General features: G+C 39.9%; 1 protein-coding gene across 1 annotated transcript in view; it reads left to right on the plus strand.

Moving 5' to 3' along the window:
• ZC3H7A (zinc finger CCCH-type containing 7A) overlaps positions 1 to 27,599 on the plus strand; it is a 113,549-nt gene that overhangs the window by 20,248 nt on the left and 65,702 nt on the right. The window contains exons 5-10 of the mRNA XM_089669933.1: positions 2,051 to 2,209; positions 5,561 to 5,641; positions 5,720 to 5,758; positions 8,104 to 8,137; positions 9,301 to 9,575; positions 20,325 to 20,487. Coding sequence (XP_089526059.1) covers positions 2,051 to 2,209; positions 5,561 to 5,641; positions 5,720 to 5,758; positions 8,104 to 8,137; positions 9,301 to 9,575; positions 20,325 to 20,487 — 751 coding nt within the window. The remainder of the gene's footprint in view (positions 1 to 2,050; positions 2,210 to 5,560; positions 5,642 to 5,719; positions 5,759 to 8,103; positions 8,138 to 9,300; positions 9,576 to 20,324; positions 20,488 to 27,599) is intronic.

A 27,599-nucleotide genomic window follows, 5' to 3' on the forward strand; every position in this document is an offset into this window, starting at 1 on the left:
GAATACATCAGAATACTTGAAGAGGTCATGCTGCCTTATGCTGAAGAGGAAATGCCCTTGAAATGGGGGTTCTGACAAGACGACCCCAAACACACCAGTAAACGTGCAACATCTTGGTTCCAGACCAACAAGATTGACGTTATGGAGTGGCCAGCCCAATCCCCGGATCTTAATCCAATAGAAAACTTGTGGGGTGACATCAAAAATGCAGTTTCTGAGGCAAAATCAAGAAATAAAGAAGAACTGTGGAATGTAGTCCAATCATCCTGGGCTGGAATACCTGTTCACAGGTGCCAGAAGTTGGTTGACTCCATGCAACACAGATGTACAGCAGTTCTCAGAAACAGTGCTTATACAACTAAATATTCATTAAGTGATTCAAAGGAGAGCAAAATCTTCAAACGTTTTTCAGTTTATATAGTGAATGTTTGAGTTTGTAAAGAAGAATACAAACACTGCTATTTTATTTGAACAGTCTAATATTCACTTTTCTTCAATTTTTTTTAGAGGAACAACACAAATTTGATATATTTTTCTTCATGTTTTGATTTGGAATAGAATGTGTAGTGTTCCCAATGCATTTGTGTGTATGGAAATAAAAGCTATTAGAAGGATATTGAGCTTTATTCACTTTTTTCAACACACTGCTATTATTTTTAACACAACTGTATATTTCAAACACCAACATGCAGTCATAAGCTTAGAGATCTGCATGTCTTTCCTCAAACGTGTTTGAAGAGTCATGATGATAAGGCACAGGAGGAGATTGAATGGTTAGAAGGGAAGCAAAAAGAAGGATAAACACAAGATTTAAGGAACAGCAATAGACCCAACTCAAATGCATGTCAGAGCCGCAGTATGAGTGAGTCACCGACCAACACATGGAGCTCTGATATCAAGGTCGAGTTCTGTCTCATTAAAGCTTTGGTCTGTATGTGTAACATTTTGTTCCACCAATCATTGCCCTATCTTCCAGCCCGGACACCCCCCTATGACCCCTGCACTCTGCCTTACCTACTTCTGACCCTTCCTTTTTGCATTACTACTGACTTGATGTTACTCATTCCTGAACTCTATGATACTACTGACCCATAACTCTGCATTACTTACTACTCACTCCTTACCATTGTAGACTGTGTTTCTTAGTACAAGCCTCTAAACTTTGTGCTGCTTTCTCCTGACCTCTGCATTCTGCTTTACTGCTGATTTATTAACTCTTCATTACTGCTTACCTCTGAACTTTTCAAACCTTCCTTACTTTTTAAATTAATAGGTTATTTCTTTAAAGCGAAAAAAGATGATTTTTAATGTCTTCATGTTCTTCAGGTAGATCTCCCAACTCTCCAGGATTGCCTACGCCTTCTATAAAGGTTAAGCCTGGGAACCTTTTGAGTGTCCTGTGAATTAATCATATAACCTTGTTTAGTCTTGTTTGTTTAGTCTGCAGAGATTTGATCCTTACCTACTGCATTTGCATTGTTTACTTGACATGAGAGCTGATCAGCATGGTCTTAGCTAGGGGTGTCCAACTTTTTGACCTTCCTGGTCCACATTGGCAGAAGAGGAAATTTCTTGAGCTTAACATAAAATACACTAACAAAAGGCATAGCTGATGAGCAGAAAATGTTGGGCAGATCATAAAGTTAATATTCACGGATATAGATAGATGTACTTATCTGAGTAATAAACCTCATTTTTTTTTTTTTTTTTTTTTAGTAATAAACCTCATTTTTTATATTTTTTAATTACAAAAGTAAGAGGGCAACATAAAACTAGGGCGATATTTGATACTCTTTTTGATAAACTAACATTAATATCTGCTTCGATGGATGTAGTAGCAGATCTCCATGAATTCTCATCAGATATTTTGGTTCTAATTTTGCCCTTCATGTGCTTCATCCTTGAAAGTAGTTGTTCACAAATAACAACAGTTGCTGTTGAATCTGTTGATCTTATTCCTGGCTTTTTTTTTTTTTTTTTTTTTAGAGTGGGGCCACAACCCCTTGATGTTCTGGCTTAAAAATAATATTGTATTATCTGTTATCTTTAGGGTTTACATGAGGATGCTTTAAGAGATTGTGAGGATGCTTTGCGTATAAATGACAAAAATCTCAGAACTCTGTACTGCAAATCTAAAGCCCTCTTTATATTGGAGAAATACAAAGAGGCTTATGAGGCTGTGGCCAAGTGCTCCCTTATTGCTCCAAAGGTAAGATAAGCTTGGAACATGTCTGTTCCTTTTTTTTTTTTTTCAATTAACTCTGCTTATGTATACTTTGTAATTGGAGAACATGGATTGCTAAAATAATAGCTTTTGTGTAGAAGAGCTATGAGAATTCATACTAGATGTAAGTGTTGCTTGACATTGAAGCTGATTTGTTTTTTTAACATATTTTCAGTTGCTTCCTGGTTTCTGGCCTAGGCTAAAATAATACATTCAAAGAAATTGTGCTAGGTGGGTCTGGTTCCAAAGTGGGTACACCACATCCAACAAAATTTAGACAAAAAAACACAAAAAGAATACCATAGGGACTTTTTAGGTGCCCCAAGCAGTAATACAAAGTAGAAGCATTTTAGTTAAAAAATAATAAGAGGGAGAATCACTCCCCTTAATATACTTTATTAATATTGTGTATATAAAGACTAGAAGTCCTTCTAAAATACTTCTGATAGAAATTAATTCTATTACATTAAGATAACAACCATCATAGACATGCATTACACATTGCAAATGTGATCGAATCCAAACTTAGCAGAATATGATATGTGTATTGAAGATGACTTTTCATTTCTCAGCATGTTTCACAGGAATCTCTGCCTGCTTCTTCAGGAGAATAGTCAATAATAACTATGCAGATGTATATCACTCTAATAGACTGCCATACAGCAGGAGCCAGAGTAGATGGGAAGGCAGAGAGAAATAGTCCAAGCAGTCAGCAAGATACGGATGTCTCATATGTGCAGATGTGGGGAAAGAAACCCACACAGAGTCCCAGATATGTGTAAGCACTCAGAAGTGTGAGTATATATTTTTTGCTGTAAGAATAATCATCAAAGGAGACCAATAAGGTTCATAGCTGAAGGAACTTGACCCATAATAAATGACTATGTTTGCGCCCCAATGCCTGGTCTTAATTTCTGATGTGTCCAGAGTTCATCCTCACTGAGAACAGAAATGTCAATGTCCTGAATGCCAAAGGCATGGGCTTCTTCACTGCAATATAATGCCTTCCCCCTGCCTGTTTTAACACCATAAATGTCACACCAATGCATTGCAATCACATGCTTTGCGCATGGTTGCAGGGAATTTGTGGCACTTCCCCTTTCACTCGAATAGGTTGCGTTCAGCAGTGCTACCGCTCATCAAGCATGATGAGTGATCAGCAGCACAGTGGCTAATTGGTTAGCACTTCCACCTGGCAGTACTAGGGTCGTTGGTTTGAATCCCAACCACGGCACCACCTGCCTAGAGTTTTCATGTTCTCCTTGTGCCTGCATGGGTTTCCTCCAGGTACTCCGGTTTCCTCCCACACTCCAAAGACTTGCTTGTAGGTTAATTGGATCCTGTCTAAATTGTCCCTAGTATGTGTATGTATGAATGTAAGTTAGGGACTTTAGATTGTAGTCCCCTGGAGGGTTAGGGACTAATGTGAATGTACAATATATATGTAAAAGCTCTGCGTAAATTGATGGCGCTATATAAGTACCTATAATAAATAAATAGATTTTTGTCCTGGGCACAAAGCTTCATGACAGCACCATGTAAGCACCCCCCTCTGCTGCCTTGCAGTTTAAGGAGGAGAGTTAAAAATACACAGTTGAACAGGACCAGGGAAAAGCAAAATAGAAGGAATAACTTCAGCTTTTTTTTTTTTTTTTTTTTTTTTTTTGTATTTCAATGGTTTTTATTAATTTTAAACAGTATAAAACAGAGGCAACAAAACACGCCCACGCAGGGGCTATCAATTGCACCGATAGAAAATGTATAATAGAGCAGACAATGCTCTAATTCCAATAAGGCAAAACGTATGCCCACGTAGGGGCTATCAATGGCACATAGGTAACAATAACATCAGTGAAACTCAGATTATCGCAACTAAAGACAGCTGTCCACTGTCACATCAAAACAAACAGAAAAGGAAAGAAGAAAAGCAGAGAAGAAAGAAAGAGAAAAAACAAAAACACACACCAGAGAGCAAGGGTCCATGAGCGCCAATACAAAACTCCATCACCTCCCTACACTGGCCGGGGGGAGCGTGGGAAAGGCATATTGCAACCACGGTTCCCATATTTTCAAAAATTTATGTTGAGAGTCATTGCATATACTCGACATCTGTTCATTGAGCATCATAGTAGTCATACGATCCCGCACCCCCTGAAAAAGTACAAACGGACTCTTCCAGGCCTGGGCAATTGTCCTAGTGGCTGATAAAAACAAATAGGAAGCCAATCGCTGCTGACGAGCCAAGAGGCCCGGTATGGGGCAATGAAGCAAAGCATACCGAGCATCCCGGCGTATGGAGAGATGAAACAAAGTGAAAAGGAGGCCAAACACACGAGACCAAAAACGAACCAACCTCGGGCATGACCACCAGATATGCAGTACATCGCCACGATGGCCACAACCCCGAAAACATCGATCACTACAGGCAGGGTTGGCCTGGGCCAAACGAGCCGGCACCCAATACCAACAAAACAATACCTTATAGGCTGCTTCCAGCGTGGTCGTATTAAACGAACATTTAGCTATGAGTGACCAGGCTTTATTCCAGTCCTCCGGATCCACAGCCACTCCCAGGTCGCGTTCCCACTGAACTACATATGAAAGAGAAGTGTGCGACGAGCATCTGTTCAAAGCTGCGTAAAGAAGGGAGATAAGGCCCGGGGCGCCCGGACGCTGCTGGCAAAGCCGTTCAAAGGCAGATGTCTGATATGGGAAAGCAGAAGTGGCCCTCAGCGAGAGTAGCCAGTGCCGCAATTGAAGGTACCGAAAAAATTCCGCTGGGGGAACATCCCGAGACTCCCGGAGGACATTCCAGGTGGGAAAGGACCGAAAAATCAAAAAGTGTCGCACCTGTGAGAAACCATGAGCCACCCACCAAGAAAATGCCCTCGGGTGATCTAGACCCGGCGGGAAAAGAGGGTTATTAACGATTGGAAGCAAGGGCAAGAAAGGTGACATCAGGCCACTGGAGTAACGTACCGAGTCCCATAACTTCAGCTTTAAGCAGTTTACTTCACGACCTCCCCTTTTGAACTGAAACTTAAGTTAGAACCATCTGTACATAGAAAAAGGAAGAAACAGGTTTGTGTTAAATTTCAGCCTGAGCTGTAGAACTCTGCCTTTTTCATTAAGGAATTATAGCATGATAAACAAGAATCCTAGAGATTAAAATGAAAATACAAAATATTTACAAGCAATATTTTGTATTTACCTGGCAGAAGAAAGAAAAAAAAAAGTTTATGCAATGCACATTTCCTTTAACAAATAAAGGTACTCATTCATATGAAGACAATTTCTAAAATAACACCTTTAATAAAAAAAATGTTATTAATGCAGGATGAAAGTGTTGTAAAGTTAACCCAAGAACTAGCTATGAAACTTGGACTGAAAATCAGAAAAGCATATATCAGGGCTCAGGTAAGCAGTATTTTACTCTCCTTTATTCTTTTACCATTGGGGTTCATCATTCTCTAAAAATATTGTTTTGTATTTCAGCCTGGTTCACAAGGAACAGATATGGATGCGACTGAGGAGGTTAGTATTTTTTGTCAGAGGTTCATTAAAAGCTGAACTCCATGAATTCAGGCACTTTGCAAAATATGCTGGCTTACTATAAGTTAAGTCCAGCGGGGTACATGTCACCTTTGTTACAACTGAAGCATATACATTTAAATCCCTTCTATTTTTCTTTAAACCCATCTCCCCCAGTTTTGTCCCCCCTCTAACCCATTCTGCAGTTTAATTTTTTGTAATAATACCATGTGAAGCATTTTATACTCGCCTAAGTCCCCTTGCCAGCATGGTTTCCTGGCCTCCTTGATGACCATATTATTCCTATCATTTCTTTGGATCCTGAGAGGACCCCAGTGATAGCAAGTTGTGTCCACATCACATAGGCTGTGATGCATGCACCAGAATGACCCTTCTCTTGTGCACAGATAAAGACAGAAGACTTTAGACCTGAATGTCCCCCCAGGAATTTAAAAAAAAAAAAGCGAAAGACAAGTAGCATGGTAACATGGTAGAAAAGTGCTTTCAGTCCAGCTGGTACATGTGCCTGTATTTTTTAGGGGAGGGATCTAAGAATACTATTTTTCTATGTTTGCGATAAATGTTGAACTTTCCACAACGATGCATGTTTTTGTGTTTGATAATAATTAAATATGAATATGATGGTTTATTAAGTAAATTCTTTTTATATTATGATGGAAGCAGTCATTCTCTAACTCAACACACCAACTGAAAGTGACACGCTTTGGTTTATCCTGTCTGTCTCTACATCACTATTATATTCTGTAGTGAAGTAGGGATTGGCATGTGGGACCACAATGCACATTGGGGGGCACAATATCCTACACCCCTGGGAGCGTTGGATAGCAGCAGCCTGATCTCATGTGGAAAATTACGATTTTTTTCCTTACAACCTACCATAAAGGTGAATAAAAAGGTTCTTCTGTTGCATGGTATTTTCAGTTTGAGCTCGTTGAAGAAGCAGCCAGATTGCTGTAAGAGCAGTGATTTAAAGTCCATCTCCAGAAATATAAAAAAAATTAATTGCAAGGGTTAAATGTTCATCATATAAAACATCAAAACAGCGCAAATATATAATACAAATTAATAAATAAAAAATATATGATGAATATACACTCCAGTGAAAGATTAAATAAAATAATAATATATATATATATATATAATATAAAAAAATTAATAAGTCCCACTCCCATTCAATAAAGTGAAACAACGACCCGAAGCACACAGCCAGGATTGGCTCCGTAAGAAGCATATCAAGGTTCTGGAGTGGCCTAGCCAGTCTCCAGACCTAAATCCAATAGAACATCTTTGGAGGGAGCTGAAACTCCGTGTTGCTCAGCGACAGATCTAGAGGAGATCTGTGTGGAGGAGTGGTCCAAAATCCCTGTTGCAGTGTGTGCAAACCTGGTCAAGAACTACAGGAAACATTTGACCTCTGTAATTGCAAACAAAGGCTTCTGTACCAAATATTAACACTGATTTTCTCAGGTGTTCAAATACTTATGTTCAGCAGTGCAAGACAAATAAATTATTTAAAAATCATACAATGTGATTTCCTGAATTTTTTTTTTAAATTCTGTCTCTCAGAGTGGGAATGCAACTACAATGTGAATTTCAGACCCCTCCATGATTTCTAAGTGGGAGAACTTGCAAAATCGCAGGGTGTTCAAATACTTCTTTTTCTCACTGTATATATATATATATATATATATATAATTTTATTTAATTTTTCACTGGAGTGTATTCATCATATATTTTTTATTAATTTGTATTCTATATTTGCGCTGTTTTGATGTTTTATATCATTTTTTGGTGTTTACACTAAATGAGCAGCAGCATTTATTTAACAATTAACTCATGGTCTTGGCGCTGGTCATTTTTTGTATATAAATGTTCATCATGTCTAGGGCAGTGGAATAAGGAGAATTACCTTATTCTTTGCTACCACCAGTGCTGTGATCGGTCCGCCACAGCTGCATTGCACTCCAGGCTTCTCCATGTAGCATACAGGGAAAGGTCCCCATATTGTACATACAACATATTGTCCATGTTGATGTTGAGGTTCCATTCACAGACCAGAGCAATGAAGCAGGGACACAGGTAAATAACACAGCCAGTGCTGTGCCCCCTAAATAAAACAAGCATTCATCCCCTTCATTGCTTGGGAGCCCCACTGCAAGGGTGGATTTTTTATATTCCTGGGTTTGGGCTTTAATTAATATATTTAGTTTCTATGGTCCATAACAACTATCAAGTATCAGTGGGCCAATGAGTGACTGCTTCTATCAGACCTAAATCAATAGATTGTTTGCTTCTTCCGTTTTTTTATACATTTCTTTTTATTACAGAAGACAGATTATGTTGCAGATGAACTAGAACCTGGTATGTATGTTATTATTTTTTTCTTTCAGGTTTATATTTCCCTGTTATAATTATTGCTTAAATTTTTCTTTCCACTGTACAGGGAGCATACTTGGCCCAATCCCACCATTTTTACTGGGACAAAAATTTGACCTTGTCTTTATAACTAGATTTAAAGCGGAGCTCTGCCCAAAAGGGGAAGTTCCGCTTTAAGGACTAGTCCCTCACTCCCCTTGAGGCATTTGCATCTTTTGGGAGAGGCTACCTGATTTTGACAGGTACTGGCTCCCACTTCTGCTCCAACTGCCCAGACGATCAGAAGCAAAAGTTGTTGTCCCCCCCCATAGTCTTTTGGGACACGTGACAGATCCCAGAAAACAAGGGACCATTTGCAATGCGCAAGGCTGCTCACACATTCACAGTGGGCACCCAGCTGTGAGGCTGCAAGATGTCATAGCCAGGTGCCCACACTTAATGGAGAGAGGACGGCCAGTGAACCCTGCTGGTGTGAACACAGCGCTGGATCGTAAGACAGGTGAGTGGCTGTTTTTTAAAAGTCAGTAGCTACAGTTTTTGTAGCTGCTGACTTTATTTTTCAGATGAGTCTGGCGCTCTTCTTTAAAAACAGTAGCTTTGCATCTTAGCCTAATATATGTGGCCAAATAAAGACATAGTGATATAAGAATTTCCTTTACTATACATTCACTTTGTTCTTAAACAGAATGCAGTTAAAGCCCAACTTCAAGAAAAGTAAAAACCGATCCACTTGCAAAGGTTAAGTGCTCGTTCAGATCTAGGTGATAGGAACAGCAGTTTTACTTACCAGATACGGTGCTCCCCTATGCTCTGGCAGCGGACTGTTCTTCAATTTACCCACGTCAAGTTCAGGGTTATGGCCCTTCCATGGGTCTTGATTACGTCAAGGGCATCTGCCACAGAATAGGGGAGAAGAGGCTGCAGGTACCAGTCTTGCTGCGCAGAGGAATCCACAAAAATGGAAGCTTGTGTAATTAAAACCTCTTATCCTGCACTCTAGATGATCATTTAACCCTTGCGGTGCAGGGGCAGCCTTACTGCAAGGGAGAATTTTTGTAGAGTTCAGCTTTTAGATGTACTAAAAGGATCACATCAGAAGTTTATATTGCATTATTTATTTTAAGATGATTATCTCTGCTCTATTTTAGATTTACCTGAAGTGGATGACTGTAAATCCCCTCCTCCACCCTTCTCTTCGCATAGTATTAAAACTGAATTATTAAGAGAACAATCTCCCACTCCAGTGTCATCTCTCTCCCCTAATGTGCTCCCTGCAGCTGTACCCGAAGTAGGACTTTTCCCTTCAGCCCTTTCCAGCAGTGAAACGTCTGCTCTGTTTCCAGTGTCAAATTTACGTGATGAAATTATTGGTGATGAACTGGATCTCATCCTTGATTCTGTCCCAACATCTAACAGTCTATTGGTGAGGTTATTGAAATATTTGAAGTACAAGGATATTTTATAATCACCATTTATAGATGTGATCTTTTATGAAAATAGCCATACAACAAGAATACATTATTTAAATTTAAACTCCCACGCATGCATTCATACTGTATCGGATTTACATAATAATTTTACTAGAAAAAAGCTGTATGAAAGTGAAGCCAGTTTCATAGATGTCTGCATAAAAATTGGTTGTGAACAGCTGTATACTTGGTTCAGTATGACATGTTTTCCAAGCAATCTGGTAGAATCATGAACACATTTATTAAGATATAGTTATAATACCTTTAAGACATGAGAAATGTTTGCAATTAATTTGTTTTCAGCAGTGAATTATGATAATTATGAACCCCCTGTTCTTCCCTAAGGTTAGGTTCACACCTGTGCAGATTGCGTTTGAGCCGTTTCTGCATTGCCTTTCCTTTACGTTTTTTACACGCTTTTGATGCATTTTGCGTTTGTTGGGGTTTTTTTTTCATTTATTTTTTATTTTTCTTGTTGCTAGGCAGATTTAAAATGCAGAAATAATGCACTACATGCTTTTCTGCAGCGTTTCCATAGAAGTCTATAGAACCAAAAACGCAACTTTTTGTGTTCAAAAAAGTCCCTGGCTCTTTCGAAAAAATGCACCGGGGAAAACGTGCAGATGTGAACATGTCCCATAGGAATTCATGTTAAGTGGACTGTACTGCATTTCTACAAAATGCTGCAGAAAATGCTTGGGTGTGAACCTAGGTTAACCAAGGGCTGAAAGAGCTGTTACTGTTTAACTTACTCCAGTTTTATGTGGAACATTGAACTTTGTTTTAGAGAGGCATGCATTCCTTTGAAAATAACATTTGTGCATGTTGGGTGCTATGACATTGATAAAAAGTTTCATGTAAAATTTCATCATGTAATTTGCTCTTTTTCCCTTCCAGTTGAGCAGGTGTATTTCCCCTTAGTCTGCTCTCCAGTCTGGTCTTTTCTGGATTAGCACAAATATAGGCAGTAAAACCAGCTTTTAGATAGAGATTTTTTTCATCATACTATAGTGTCTATTTATAGCAGTTTCAAGAAATAAGTTATGTAGTTTCACAGTACCCAATGCCATAAACTGCATTCTCCTGCAGCATAGCCAAAAACGTGTTTCTTATGAGTGCTACTAATCAAATCCACACACTCTGTTTAATTTAAGAATTTTGTGCAAACATCAATGATATAGAATATCACAGTGTTAAAAATGTAACTACAATAAATCCCTTTAAAATTTTTTAATTACATACTTTTATTTTGCTATTACTGGGGTACTTAAAATAACCACAAATACGTACAGTACCTGTATGCTGCAGCATTGGTGTGATGCTGCAGCTGTCCTATATCGGTGCTATCAGCTAATTTTGTGTCGCAGGAAAGCCAAAGTGCAGTCCTGTGACCCACAAAAAAGCTTTGGCCATACTTCTCTTGTACTTTTATTACTTTTATTAATTAAAGTGGTAATAAACTCAAAAGCAAACATTTATTATATTGCCGCTTACCAATTCTTTGAAATGATGGCTGCATTACTTTTCTTTCCTATATTTTCACCTAGTGATCCTGCCAGTGAATCTGTTGTTTTTCAAAGAAAAAGCTGTCTTGCAGATGTAGCAGTTACAGGGTTAAGGATTAGAGTTTTACCACTGACAATGATGACCTTTTATTTGTTTAAGTAAAACCTTTATCCCAAAAGGAAAAAAAAACTGTACGCTGTAATTGCTTATAAAGTGTGAGCTGGAGTTTGAGATCAGAGGGGTGCCAGACTAAGTGCAACATTAGTAGTGGAGTTTATTAAAAACATACAGTTGGCAACTCACTAGAAGATGAACAGAGACAGGCATGTCAGTAATTCGTCCGGATGTATTTCTTGTGTTATTTGAAATCCAGACAGTCTATGTGTAGCTGGACTGTGGAGCTGAAACATCCGAATGCAGCCGTCCGCCACAGTGACCAGCGTGGAAAGCAAGATGGAGCTGGATCGGACGTAACGCCAGCAAGGAGCGTGAACATCGCTGGATCAAGAGGGGGCTTAGGTGAGTATTAGGGGGGGCTGGAGTGGATGCTGCACATCCAAGGTTTTTTACCTTCATACATAGAATACATGAAGGTATTAAACCTTGAGCCTTTACAACCACTTTAAACTTGTTCTTGAGAGAAAGTATACCTCTTAAAATGGTTTGTGAGCACCAGTATATATCTGAGAGGAATTGAATTTGCTCTAGAGATACCTGGCTTTCTCTTGCTTCTATGCTTATTTGGTCAAGGTCAGATTTACAAAGTGTTTCAGAGATATTCAGCACAACAGCCAGGTAACTAGTTTTTTTTAGAAATGAAGGTCATCAATGAAATCCTATAAATGTCCCTCAGTGCTGTTTTTTTTAATTTTTTTTATTTTTTTACTGCAAAGAACCATTTAATACAATTAATTTATTGACATTACCTCCATAGGGGTGGATTGATGAGAGTGAAAAAAGTTAAATTAGGGTTAAAGAATTGATTTTCTTTTACACTGATCAATCCTAACTGCTCCCCCTCCTCGATTTTACTCAAAACATATAACGGTACATAGTTTGAAAACAACATATGACCAAAGTAGCCTAAATCACCTGAGTAGACCAAAAATATAATATTCCCTACAACTAATCAGAAGCCTCATAGTTTGAGACACACAAGTCCATTTTTATCTATCAATAATACACTATAACTATATCCCCTTTTGCTTACCTCAGATCAGAGGGTGACCCATTTCCTTAGCTGTGATCTATGCCCTCTTGTGAACTGGTTGGGCCATCTATGACTGTGCATGCAAGGCACTAATGGAAAAGACATTGATTGGTGGCCTACTGTAATATTAGTTCTTAAGTAAACTAGGCCAAACATAAACAGTATCACAGAGACAGGCAAGTAAAAGGTGGTAAAGCTAGCAAGGGGGGATGTAAAGCCCCCTCAAGTTCTGTAGTTCTTTGTTCGTAATCCAAGAACAACAATGGAAAATATTGCAGCTTTTGAGTCCCTAGCTGTTTCCTTGTTTCCAACCATTTTTTTTGCTCTGTTTAGAACATACAGCCCTGACCAAACGTTTTGAGAATGACACAAATATTAATTTTCACAAAATCTGCTGCTTCAGTGTTTTTGATCTTTTGGGCAGATGTTACTATGGTATACTGAAGTATAATTACAAGCATTTCATAAGTGTCAAAGGCTTTTATTAACAATTACATTATGTTTATGCAAAGAGTCAATATTTGCAGTGTTGACCCCCCTTTTTCAAGACCTATGCAATGGGTCATGCTGTCAGTCACTTTCTGGGCCACATCCTGACTGATGGCAGCCCATTCTTGCATAATCAATGCTTGGAGTTTGTAAGAATTTGAGGGGTTTTTTTTGTTCACTCACCTCTGGAGGATTGACTGCAAGGTCTGGGGAGTTTCCTGGCCATGGACCAAAAATTTCGATGTTTTGTTCTGCAAGCACCTTAGTTATCACTTTTGCCTTATGGCAAGGTGCTGCATCATGCTGGAAAAGGCATTGTTCTTCACCAAACTGTTCTTGGATGGCTGGGAAAAGTTGCTCTCGGAGGATATTTTTGTACCATTCTTAATTCATGCCCACTTCCTTGGCTGAGAAGCAACCACACACATGCGTGGTCTCGGGATGCTTTCCTGTTGGCATCACACAGGACTAATGGTAGCGCTCACCTTTTCTTCTCCGGACATGGTTTTTTCTGGATGCCCCATACAATTGGAAAGGGGATTCATCAGAGAAAATGACTTTACCCCAGTCTTCAGCAGTCCAATCCCTGTACCTTTTGCAGAATATCAGTCTGTTCCTGATGTTTTTTTCTGGAGAGAAGTGGCTTCTTTGCTGCCCTTCTTGATACCAGGCCATCCTCCAAAAGTCTTTGCCTCACTGAGCATGCAGATGCATTCACACCTCCTGCTGCCATTCCTGAGCAAGCTCTGCACTGGTGGCGCCCCGATCCCACAGCTGAATCAACTTTAGGGGACGTTCCTGGCACTTGCTGGACTTTCTTGGGCCCCCTGAAGTCTTCTTCACAACAGATGAACCTCTCTTCTTGAAGTTCTTGATGATCCAATAAATGGTTGATTTAGGTGCTATCTTAGTAGCAGCAATATCCTTTCTTGTGAATCCCTTTTTGTGCAAAGCAATGATGACTGCACGTGTTTCCTTGCAAGTAACCATGGTTAACAGAGGAAGAACAATGGTTTCAAGCACCACCCTCCTTTTAAAGCTTCCAGTTTGTTATTCTAACTAATCAGCATGAGAGAGTGATCTCCAGCCTTGTCTTCTTCAACACTGGCACCTGTGTTAACGAGAGAATCACTGACGTCACTGATGTCAGCTGGTCCTTTTGTGGCAGGGCTGTACTGCAGTGGAAATGTTTTTTTTGAGAGGGGGGATTAAGTTCATTTTCATGGCAAAGAGGGACTTTGCAATTAATTGCAATTCATCTGATCTCTCTTCATAAGCAGACTTTGTGAAAATTAATATTTGTGTCAAACCTTTTGCCAGGGCTGCACTATTATTTTCATAATCAGCTAGCTGATTATTGTTTCAAATATTTAGATAAAAACCTCAATATGCCATTTTTTCTTTTATTTAAATCATTCAATTAATAGACAGAATGTTAAACAAACTGCACAATAAAAACCTTTGACTTAACATTAACATCACACAAGTTTTACAAAAAATATTTTTGAATTATTATATGTATTGGTAAACATAAATAAGCAACTACATGGTTAGGGGAAATCCACTCTCAGAATAACTGAAGAAATATATGTACTTATAAAGGTTGAATCTAGTACATATCAGACGTGAATCAAAAATTTTATTTAAAGAAAAACATATGTAAAATGGCTTGCAGATTTTTAGACAGGACTGCAATATAATATTATGCCTGACAGACTGTCTTGGCATACAAGCTACCTGCATCTGCAATCATTAAGACATTTAGTAGCAGCAGAATGCTTTCCAGAGTCATCCTCCAGGACAGCCTACAGAGAGAGGCTCCACCCACCTAGCTAAAGAAACACCTGATCCACATTATAAAAGGCATGCCACCACTGACAGGCCCACATTATTTGTGTTTCCTTCTGGCCTAGACAGGTCACAAGAAGACTTTTTTTTTTTTGTCTGGCCTACATGCTAGGTGGCAGTGCCCTCCTTGCTACTATATCCTGGCAACGGGCAGTGAACCTGGGGGTAACAGCTAGCTCTGGCCTTTCGGTGTTTCCCCTGCTGGGGAATGTGTCTGCTATAGGGGCCCCTTTTCCTAAATGGTAGCAGCTATGGGTCCTCAGATTATCCCTAGGATGGAGGTACACTAGCAGTGGGATTTGGGGACTCGTGAGCTTCTTCTCAAGGGACGCTCCTTTCTTCTGGCTCTGGATGGAGGTGTTCTTCCTGTGCAGCTCGAGCACCAGAGACAGCAGGTGAGCAGCGAGGATGTTGCTTCGGGCAGAAGTGACGTCGGGAGACTGGAAAGCGCGCAGTGGCCATCTTGGAAATAGTAGTATGTGGCCAGCACTCCAGAACCGAGGATGGGGTCTCTGTATCTCATGGTGCCACTGGATCAACAACTCCAGCCTGCGATTCTCACTGCAGACTTGAGGAGGCATCTATGTACACCTTTAAGCTCCCGTTACAAAAAGCTCCTGAACATCTTTTGTCCTGCACTTTTCAGGACAAAGTTCGGAAACAAAAAGAGAACAAAGGAGACCCACTCAGAAAGAGATGTACAGCTATCTTCAACCTGGAAGAAAAGTCTGTCAGGACTGCCTGGACAATCTTTTCAATAATGAGGCATGCTCTATTTAAAGGTTTCTTAGACAGCATGAGGAAAGAAAAATGAAAAACCACTCTCCTAAAAAATTAATTAAATACAATTCCCCACAGCACTACCAACACCTTCACCCCCAAAGATGTACAAAAATCAAAACACAGAAAATGCTGTACAATAGACCCTCAAAAACTATGTGCAGTCCAAAACCCACAAGTCCAATCTTTAAATCAACTTCTTCTTGTGTTTCAAAAAATTCCTCCGTTAGTGTACCTCAAACAGAAAAAAATATTCACATAGTGCATTATCCTTTTATATATATCCAAATAATAGTGACTTTATTCAAGTGAATACCCAATCACATTAAATCAGTGAAAAAGTGAACAAAAATGAAAAAAACTGTGAAGCCAAAAAGTGAAAAGCCACGTGAATGTGAATCACTCTTCAGTGCTTTCATTCAACCAACACTGTGACACTTCTAGATAAGGAATGCATACCCTTACCAATATTCAGAAAAAAGGAAGCTTTTTAATATATCTTTCCCAAAGGAAGGTGGGAGACAGATTTAAAGATTGGACTTGTGGGTTTTGGACTGCACATAGTTTTTGAGGGTCTATTGTACAGCATTTTCTGTGTTTTGAGCATGAGGAAAGAGATTACGCAATCTTTCAGATCTCTTACGCATGATTCTGTTGTACAAGGAGCCCTTCCCAGTAGCTCCAAAGCTAATACAGCTTCTGTTGCTCCAACACCACCGAAGTGATTCAGGAGCAGGGTACACTGAAGAAAATGCAGGAAAGTTCCAGATCCGAATCAGTCAGAAGAAGCGCTCAGAGAAGAAAAAGTAAGCAAGGTCCAAAGATTTCTTTTTTCATCTGAAGAAATGAAAGAATTGCTTAAAGCGGTCTATGACACGCTGGAATTGGAGAGGGAAGAATGTAAAGAGCTGTCAGTCCAGGATCAATTGTATGTAGGGCCCCAGGCTAAACAAGCCAGAACATTCCCTAATCATGCTACTTTGAAAAATGCTATCCAAGAGTCTAAGGAGTCAGAGGAGAGTCTTTTTTCCCAAAAATTTGAAAAGAAGGTTCCCCTTCAAGAAGGAAGACATTGGTCTTTGGGAAAAGTGCCCCAAATTAGATGTCTTTTTATTTAAAGTTTCAAAAAAATCAGAGTTCTCTTTCGAGGATGTAGGCTCATTAAAACACCCCATGATGGAAGAACAAGAACTCCAAAAAGTGACCGATTCCCATAATGGGATTTATCTACATCTTTTGTAAAGAACCCTTTGAGCCATTGGATGTCTGCCCTGTCAGAATGTTAACCCTGAAAATATTCCTTCTAGTGCCCCTAGTTTCGGCTAAGAGAGTCGCCAAAATTCAGGCTCTCTTGATAGCAGAACTATTTTGCATTATACTACAAGAAAGGTTATTATTTCCCTGGATCCAGCTTTTCTCCCTAAGGTGGCATCAGATTTTCACCGGCCTGAGAAGATCATAGTTCCTTCTTTTTGTGGAGATCCCAAGAGTGCAGGAGAAGCAGAATTCAATAAACTGAATGTTAGGAGATGCATGATTGCTTACATTGAACTCACTAAAGACTGGAGATTCACTTCTAGTTTGTTTTGTACTCTTCTCTGGGCCCAACAAAAGCAAGAGAGCCTCAAAAAATACTATTGCAAGGTGGATGAAGTCTGCAACCATAGTAGCATATGGAGCATCTTCTGTGGTACCCCCAACGAAAATCAAGGCTCACTCAACAAGAGCAGTAACTATAACTTGGGCAGAAAGGGTTGGAGCTCTTCCACTTCAGATCTGCAAGCCGCAGCGGTCCAGTTTCCAAACCTTCGTCAATCCGTTTGGACCTGCTCTCAAGTCAAGAATAGGCCTTTGGAAGGAAGGTGCTGCAAGCTGTGATCCTGCCCTAATACTTTTTTGCTTGGATATACAGTGGGGAAAATAATTATTTGAGTCACTGCAGATTTTGTAAGTTTTCCGACTTACAAAGAAGTGAAGGTTCTATAATTTTTATCAGAGGTGTATTTTAAATAATAGATACTGAAGATCAACCGAAAATCCAGAAAATACATGATACAAATGTTATAAATTGAGTTGCAGTTCAGTGAGTAAAATAAATATTTGATCCCCAAGGAAAATATGACTTGTTACTTGGTGGAGAAACCCTTGTCGACAAGCTCAGAGGCAAGACATTTCTTGTAGTTGGTTACCAGGTTTGCGCACATCTCAGGAGGGATCTTGGTCCACTCTTCTTTACAGATCTTCTCTAAATCCTTAAGGTTTCTTGACTGTCGCTTGGCAGCTTGAAGTTTCAGCTCCCTCCATAAATTTTCTATAGGATTAAAGTCTGGAGACCATGACCTTAATGTGCTTCTTCTTGAACTACTCCTTTGTTGCCGTGGTGGGATGTTTTGTTTCAATGTCATGCTGGAAGACCCATCCACGACCCATCTTCAGTGTTATGGCTGAGGGAAGAAGGTTCTCATCTAAGATTTTACAATACATGGCCCCATCCATTGGCTCCTCAATGTGACAAAGTCAGCCTGTACCTTTAGCTGAGAAACAGCCCCAAAGCATAATATTTCCACCTCCGTGCTTGACTGTAGGGATGATGTTCTAAGGGTTGTAGTCAGCATTTTCCTTCCTCCAAACATGGCAAGTCATCCTAATGCCAAAGAGCTCAATGTTGGTCTCATCTGACCACAACACTTTCTCCCAATTATTCTCTGAATCATTTAGATGTTCATTGGCAAACTTCAGATGGACCTCTACATGTGCCTTCTTGAGGAGGGGGGCCTTTTGGGCGCTGTAGGATTTCAATCCATGGCGACATATTGTTTTACCTATGGTTTGTTTGGTGACTGTGGTTCCAAATGTATAGGTTGTATAGCGAGCGCTTACTATAACAGAAAATAATATAAGCTGCTAGAACACCAAAAAGGCAACCAACACAACCTTCCAAGACAACATAAAAATAATAAAGGTGCAGCGCTATAAATAGAGGTAGTAAAATATCAATATAAACACAATTTTGCAATATATATAAAATGTGCAAATAGTGGTGTTAGATCATATCATTTCATTAGTGATAGAAATCAATGTTCAATCTAGCGTCCAAGGCACAAAGGGATTTGATGTGCAAATTCTGCCAAGTCTCCTTTGCCAGTAAGGGTAAGTGATCCAAGGTGAACAGGAGATAAGTGAAATGTGCACTCACCAGAAGTGCGTTTAAAATACGCATGAAAGAAGTTTCCCCTCACAGCAGGTACATCTAGGTCATCTGCATTCAGGTCAAACTGCGCTCTCTAATCCCTTCTGGTCATCCATCATGGCAAGGCTCCCTGGTTCATCAGGTACTCATACACATCTGGGGTCCCTCTTTAAGATTGGTACTGCGAAGGGTGGCACTCATAAAGAGAGCCCAATAAGGAACATCACATAGCGAGATACTGCATAAATGTACTTTATTTCCAGAAGCAGAGATAAAACAAATGGTACTGACCGCAATGATTCAGGATGGCCACCAGCGGTGGCTAGATGTCCAGATGCTGTAGTCCCCTGACGTGTTTCATTCTAAGCACGTCCTCAAAGGGTGCAGGGCTTACAGCAGTACATCCACTCATATCTCTCAGGGGGGCTACGTCGAAATCTTGCATGGAGCTCCAGACTGATGGAGATTGATAGTTATTTTGTATTTCTTCCATTTGCAAATAGTCGCTCCACCAGTTCTCCTTCTCACCAATCTTCTTGCTGATGGTCTTGTAGCCCATTCCAGCCTTGTGCAGATCTACAATCTTGTCCCTGGTGTTTGACAGCTCTTTGCCCATGATGGTGAGGTTTGAATGGAGGAAAGATTCATCGTTATTTGTCGTTAGGAGCACCTTCTTAAATTGACAGGACTAATCTGTGTACCACATGAGCACATTATTGTTGGTTGGTAGGGGATCAAATACATATTTTAATCACTGAACTGCAATTCAATGTATAACATTTGTATCATGTGTTTTTTCTGGATTTTTGGTTGATATTCTGTCTCTATCAATTAAAATACACCTATGATAAAAATTATAGACACTTCATTTCTTTGTAAGTGGGCAAACTTACAAAGTCTGCAGGGGATCAAATAGTTATTTTCCGCACTGTATGAAATAATACATACACAGTCTCTTCTGTCATTAAAAAAGCCAGCCTGCCAAGACTGTATTTTAAATATTACAGTAGTAAAATAAGTATTTGAATTTTTTTTTTTGCTTTCAAATTTCACCATCATGGGCAAAGAGCTGTCAAAGGACATCAGGGACAAGATTGTAGACCTGCACAAGGCTGGAATGGGCTACAAGACTATCAGCAAGAAGCTTGGTGAGAAGCTGTCATCTGTTGAAGCAATTATGCGCAAATGGAAGAAATACAAAATAAGCATTAATTATTTTCCCCACTGTATATGTTTCTACATAACTGCCTGTCAGCCTTTTTTTTTCTATACGTGTACACTGAGCCACACAAGTGCAGCTTGGTACATAGTCTCAGAACAATTGCGTGCCAGGACAAAACTTGTGTGGGAGTTGGAGCACATAAGAAACACAGGCTGTGAGTACGTGATAGTTTATTGCTAGATTGATTATGTTGATTTTGTTAGTACACTGAATTTGGCAGTTGTATAGGTGGTTTAGTCAGTGTCAGTTGCTATAAATCCAGAATTGGGATTTAGTCTGCACGTGACATTCAGGATTCTGGACTATAGCACTTGCTTTTTCTTTTGTTGTTCTAATTATGCCTTTTAGTCAGTGTTAGTTGCTATAAATCCAGAATTGAGATTCAGTCTGAACGTGACACTCAGGACTATGGCACTTGCTTTTTCTTTTGTTGTTCTAATCATGCCTTTTTATTTCAGACTGCCAGTTCTTTATCTGGATCCAGCCAATTTAACACTTTTACTAGTATGGACCCTCTCTCCACCTTTCCTGGGTTTTCGATGCAGAATCCGTATGCTCATCTTATGATGCCAGCCTTGGGTGGCTTTTCTCCACATCTCTCTCTATCAGGACATCAGAAAGGTAACTAATTTTCATCATGATTGTGTGCAGATAAACTAAATAGACTGATCAAATAAGTTAACTCCTTCCCACCAACAGTACGCATATATGTGGCCTCATAGAAGTGGACTCCTGGTTTCCAGTCACCTGATCGCTGTTTTAGTCTCTTAACTGGCTTTCATAGTGATCAGTCACTGTACAGCCTGCCTATATGTTTTCTTTCTCCTTTGAATGTAAATGTGTGTAAAAAAATAAAATAAAGAAAAAATAGCTATATCAAGATTTAATCTAGATCATTGTCAGGGTTATTGCTAGGGTCACGGTGAGGGTCAACGTCAGTCAGCATATTTTGGGTAGGATCTATGACATTGTTTTTTAACTATATAACATGAAAACCTTAATTAACGATTTGTTCCCTCCTGGCTCCCCTATACTGTTCCCTTCTGGCTCAAATATACTGTTCCCCCCTGGGCCCCCCCTATACTGTTCTCTCCTGGCCCCCCTATACTGTTCCCTCCTGCCCCCTCTCATACTGTTCTCTCCTGGCCCCCCTGTACTATTTCCTCTTGGCCCCCCTTAACTGTGCTGTGCTCTTCTGGCCCTCATACACTGTTCCTCTTGGCCGCCTCCTACTCTTCCCTTCCTGCCTCCCACTGTACAGTTCTCTCCTGGCCTCCCTGTACTTTTCTCTCCTGGCCCCCCTATACTGCTGTCTTATGCTCCCCATGTACTGTCCCCTTCCAGCCCCCCGTACTGTTCTCTCCTGGCCCCCCCTGTTCTGTTCCTTTCCTTTTTTTTTTTTTCTTTTAATTTAAATATTTATTTTTCAAATAAAACAATACACATTTCCATAATGTAAAAATATAACATTACAAAATCTCAAAAAAACTCTAATTTCTTATCATTTTCTCCCCCTAACCCCCATCCTTTCCACCCTCCCACCTCCCACCCTGCTTCAATATACCCCTGACATCTATCTGATCGACTTGTATCTCACATCCTCTGGATACCGAGGCTTGGAAAAGAAGAAGAAAGAAAGACAGGCTAATTGCTATATTTTCTCCTTTTCCTTGGCCTTTCCTCTTTTCTCTTCCTTTCTTCTTATCCTCTTTCCTTTTTCTTTATGTTTACTTACTCACTCAGTACCTTCCTTTACCTTTACTTTGAACTCCTCCCATTTCCCCCATTTCATATGATATGTCACCATCCTATCTTCCTGCATATAATAAAGTTTTTCCATTCTAGCAATCTGGTCCACTCTATTCATCCAATCCTCTTCCCTCGGTACCTCAACCCTACGCCAAAACCTAGGAATCAGACTTTTTGCTGCATTTAAGTAACACATTATACCCAGTTCTTTATATTTATTTCCAGGTAACATTGAGTTATGAAAAAGACAGGTTTCAGGGTCCAGTCCTATCTCTATTCCAGTGATAATCGTGATTTGATTTCTAATTTTTTCCCAATATACTTGTATTTTTGAACATTCCCACCATATGTGATATATCGTGCCCAGCCCTCCACACCCTCGCCAACACCAGGGTTGGTTCTCCTCACTCAACTTGTGTTCTATCACCGGTGTAAAATACCACCTTGTCAAACATTTAAAATTCATTTCCACCTCACGCATACTAATATTTTCGTGTACCATTCTATGTATTTTCCTCTGTGTGTGCTCTTCCCACTCCACTCCGAAATCCTTTTCCCATTTTTCTATGTATTTTAATTTAAACTTACTATCTAAATCCATGAGAGCTTTATATGCTTTAGCAGTGCTGTGTTTCCCATCACCTCGGTCTTCTAAGTATTTCTCAAATTCATTCCACTCTTTCCTAGTTCTAAGGGGCTTCGTCAATTTCTCCACAAATTGTTTCAGTTGATTATATCTCCATATATCTATCCTAGTGAAAATTCTTCCCTTTTCAAATCCTCCAGTGTTCTTAAGTTTACCCCCTCCATTACATCTCTTAACTGAGCGTCTTCCTTCATAATCCATCTACCTGAAATTTCCTCTTTACCTGGGGGGAAAAACTCTGAATTTCTTAGTGACATTAATAGTGAATTATAATCCCATTTCCTCTGTTTGTGCATTTTATCCCACTCCCTTATTACAATTCTCGTGTATATACTCGTATTCTCCTCTAATTCTCTAAACTGTGGTGGCACCCATACACTCCTACCCAACTCCTTTCTACTAAGTGTATTTTCAATTGTGACCCAATGTTTACTCTTTGAATTATATATCCAGTCAAAAATTCTTGCTAAAATGACTGCCCTATGGTATCTTTTAAAGTCCGGTACTCCCAACCCCCCCTTTTCTTTATTTCTGCTTAGCACTTCATATGATATCCTAGGTTTTTTATTTTTCCATATATATTTAGTTACCATTCGCTTAATTGTCCTAAAATACACCTCTGGAAGATTAATGGGAATCATCTGAAATTTATACAGTATTTTCGGGAGAATTACCATTTTTATCAGGTTAATACAACCCAGCCAGGAAGGATTTCCACTACCCATTTTCCTCAATTCCTCTATAATTTCGTTTAACATTGGGATATAATTAGCTTTATAAAGATTTTTCTGTGAGGGAGTGAGTTTTACTCCCAGATACTTTATTTCTCTATCTTTCCATATAAAGGGAAATTCTCTCTGTATATTTTCTTTTTCACTCTTTGGAAGATTTATATTTAATATCTCTGTTTTGCTCGGGTTAATTTTTAGATTTGACATTTCCCCATATTCCTTCAATGTTTTCATTAGGTTAGGAAGTGTTATCCTCGGGTTTCCAACATAGAATAATAAATCATCCGCGAAGGCGGCTATCTTATGTTCTGTCTTTCCAACATTTATTCCCCTTATATCTATATTCTTCCTAATTGTTGATAACAGGGGTTCCAATGATAAAACAAACAACAGTGGGGAAAGTGGGCATCCCTGTCTGGTTCCATTTGACATAGAAAAGGTCTCTGATCTCTCTCCGTTTACCATTACCATCGCAGCCGGTCCTTCATACAACTTTCCAATCCACTTTCTCATCCTACTACCCAATCCCAGGATCTCCAGTGTATCTAACATAAAGCTCCAGTTAACCCTGTCGAACGCCTTCTCCGCATCTATCGAGAGCAGCACTACTGGTTTTTTTTCCGTTTTACTTTTCTGTATAAGCATCAGGGATCTCAACCCGTTATCTCGACCCTCCCTTCCTCTAACAAAGCCCACCTGATCTCCATGTATCCAATCCGGCATCAGATCTCTTAACCTATTCGCCAATACTTTTGCATACAGCTTCGTATCTACGTTCAATAGTGATATCGGTCTATAACTTGAACAGTGGGTGATGTCTTTACCTTCCTTATGTATTAAGACCACCTGTGCCAGAAGGGATTCCTGTCTTATCTCCATCTCTCCCCCCAACGCCTCCATATATCTCTTGAGCTTGGGTATCAGTAAATCACCATATTTTTTATAATATCTCACGGTATACCCGTCTGGGCCTGGGCTTTTCCCCATCTTAAAGCTTTTTAATGCTATGTTTAGTTCTTCCTGTGTGATTTCAGATTCTAAGGAGTTTAATAGTTCTTCACTTAATTTTGGTAATCCTGCATTTCTTAAATAATCCCTTCTTTTTTCAATATTTATCATTTTATCTTTATTTATGTCATCCTTGGGGGCAATATTATATAATTTACTGTAGTAATCTTTAAATACCTTTGCAATGTCTCTGGTTGAATGGACTAACTCTCCCTTGGAGTTTTTTATTTCATCTATATAGTTCCTATTCTTCTTTTTCCTCAGGGCTCTCATCAGATATTTTCCTGATCTGTCTCCTCATCTATATCTTTCACCATTGATCTTATTAAAGGTTCTCATTTTTTCTTCCTCCATTACCTTCTCTAGTTCTTCCCTCTTTTTTATCACTCTTTGCTCTATATCTTTTCTTATGTTATTTTTATGTAGGAGTTCCATCTCCGCTATTTCCTTCAAAAGCCCACTGATCTTCTCTCGTCTTTCCCTTTTTTTCCTTGCCCCAATTGCTATAAGGATTCCTCTTACATATGCTTTATGTGCCTCCCACACTGTAGCTAGTGATACATCCCCTGTTTCATTTTCCTCAAAGAACCTCTCTATTTCTACCCTGATCTTCCGGTCAATATCTGGATCCATGAGGAGTGTCTCATTCAACTTCCATGATAGGCCTCCTGACACCTTCCCTCCCCATCTTAATTCCAATACTACGGGTGCATGGTCCGAGAAAGTTATTGCTTCTATTTTTACTTTAACCAGATCCTCAACAAGTCAATGGTCCACCAAAATATAGTCCAATCTAGAGTATGTCCTATGTACACTAGAGAAAAAAGTATAATCTCTATCTCTCATATTAACAATTCTCCAGCTATCCACCAATTGGCACTCTTTCATCACCGTTTTCAATAATCCCATGGACCTATTTTCCCCTCTTTGTGCTCTAGATGTTGTGTCTATTTGTGGATCCATACATATATTAAGGTCTCCCGCCACTATTAGATATCCCTTTCCAAAGTCCATCAATCTTCTCATAACCCCTTTCAAAAACATCTCTGGCTTCCTATTCGGGCAATATATGTTTACAAGCGTGCATTCTATGTCCTGTAGTTTACCTTTCAAGAACAGAAACCTCCCTTCCGGGTCCGTCTTTCTATCTTCCAGTTCAAATCTAATGTTTCTTGCAAATCCTATAGCTACACCTTTAGCTCTCTTAACTGGGGAATCTGCGTAATACCATGTCGGGTGTTGTCTAGAGTTTAGCTTGATATTTTTTTTAACTCTAGATGTGTTTCCTGCAAAAAGACGACTGAGGCCTCTCTATGTTGTAATTCTCTGTATAGTCTAAATCTTTTACCTGGGCAGTTTAATCCATTTACATTATGGGTTACAAAGCATATTACCGCCATATTTTATTTGTCTTCTTCCTATTTTACCCTTTCCTTTCCCCTTCCCCATACCTCTCCTTTCATACAAGATGTCAGTTTTAAAAACCTCTATGCCCACTCCCACCCCAATTCTCTCCCTCCCCTCCACCCCCCCCTCCATCTCCCTCCCCCCAGGCCTCCTTTGCCTTTGGATCATGATCCTCCACTGATCCCTCCCTAGGGGTTCGGCTCCACCCATGACCGCTCACCTTCCCCCCCTCCTCCCCGATGTCTCCTTGTCTATTGACTCTCTGTTTCCTCTTCTTACCAGCTGCCACTCTCCTTCACCAAAAGTACTTAACTCTCCCTCCTCCACTTCCCAACCCGGTATCACTAATCTCTGCAGACCAAGTTTATCACAAAAATCTTCCATGTCTTCTGGGAATCTTAATATTGCTGTGATTCCATCTCTCCAACCGATTAAACTCACTGCACGGCCCCATCTGTATTTCACATTATGCTTTTTCATCAGTTCTAATAGGGGTTTCAGTGATCTCTTTCTTCTCAGAGTCTCTGCTGTTAGATCTGCAAAAATTTGAATATCTTTCCCATCATATGAAATACTTGATCTTCCTTTGATCTTTTTCCATATCTCTTCTTTATCTACAAAGTCATGGAATTTAACAATTATATCTCTTGGTCTTTCTAATCTTTTTTCTTGTTGATATTTTCCTATCCTATAGACTCCATCCAATTCAAACGTCTCCCCGTCTGTTTTCTCTATTATGGAACTCAAGATTTTGTCGATTAGCTCTTTTAAATCTTCCCCCTTTGTCAACTCTGGGACTCCTCTTACTCTAAGATTATTTCTCCTTTCTCTGTTTTCTTGTTCTTCCATCATAAAAAGCAGTCTTTTCTGTTCTTTTCTATCTTCTTTTATCCATTTCTCTAATTTTGGGACAACTTGGGAATGAATTTGAACCTTTTCCTCCATTTCCTCCATCCTAGTTAACATTTGCTGCAATTCCTCCCGAATTGTCCCCATCTCTTGCTTTATTGATTTTTTCAGATTTTTGAACATCTCCGCCATTTCCTTTTTATTAGGTAATTGCAGGTCTCTTTCAAAATCTCTTGATTCAATCCCTTCCTTTAATTGTTGACTATTATATACCAGTCCCAGGGATAGTCTCGGGCTGTTATCCAGACTTATTTCCAACTCACTTTTTTCACTTACTCCCAACGTTCTTTCTGGGGTCAAATTTCCCTGTGATACATACTTTTTAATCGTACTAGATTGGGAACTCTTGGACCCACTCCCTTTAGTATTTTTTCCTTTCATGTTGATTTTTAATGCTTTACTTTTACTTTCGAGGCTCTTCTTTCACTTCTCCAGGTCTTCAGACCCTCCCTAGGAATCCCCTATATCCTTATTTCAGACTCAATGCTTGATAAAATGTCTTTTTTTTTTTTTAGAGGCACAAGGAGATCCAATATAAATCAGGTTCAAGAACATAAATCCAGTTTATAAATAATGCATAAAGAGTTGCAAAAAAAATCCCACAGTTAACACAGTTATCACTCACCTTCCACGTTGGAGTGTCTTTCTCAATACAGTCCTCTCCTGTAGCCGTGCTCTCTTAGGGGGATTCCTATGGGTCTCTTTTTTATATATATATTTATGCTGCTGATATGTCAATTGGAGGATTTGGGGGGATTTGAAGTTGGGAATGGTGTAGTTTGGAGGTAGTATGGCTGCATTCCCCCCCTCCACCAGTCCACCAGCTCACCCAGACGCCGAGTGTTGGAGCGTCAAGCTGACAAGCAGTCTCTCCTCCTGAAGCTCCCAGGGCTCCTTTGCGGCTGCCCACGTGTCTTCGCCGCTGCGTCCGTCTCCCTGGCAACCCTGCTCCTGCTCCTCCACTGCAGCTGCCGCGAGGGTTCCCAGTGAACCTCCCGGTCGTCTCTCTCCGGGATCCCGCCAGGCTCCAGGCTCGCCACCAATGCTTCCCTCCTCAACCGGGTGAGTCTCCGCTCACCCTCCGGTGCAGCTGGTCTCTCTGTGGGAGACACCTAGGGAGTATATACGGGGGAGGCTAACGAGGAGTGCTTACAGCACACTCTCTCGTGCCGCCATGTTCAGGCTCCACCCCCCAAGTCCCGTTCTGTTCCTTTCCTGTGCCTCCTGTACAGTTCTCTCTTGGCCTCCTATACTGTTCCCTCCTGGATCCCCTGTGCTCTGCC

Source organism: Staurois parvus, unplaced genomic scaffold (assembly GCF_062004578.1).
Source record: "Staurois parvus isolate SC_StPar_1 unplaced genomic scaffold, SC_StPar_1.0 ptg000084l, whole genome shotgun sequence".
In the NCBI taxonomy this organism is placed as follows: domain Eukaryota; kingdom Metazoa; phylum Chordata; class Amphibia; order Anura; family Ranidae; genus Staurois; species Staurois parvus.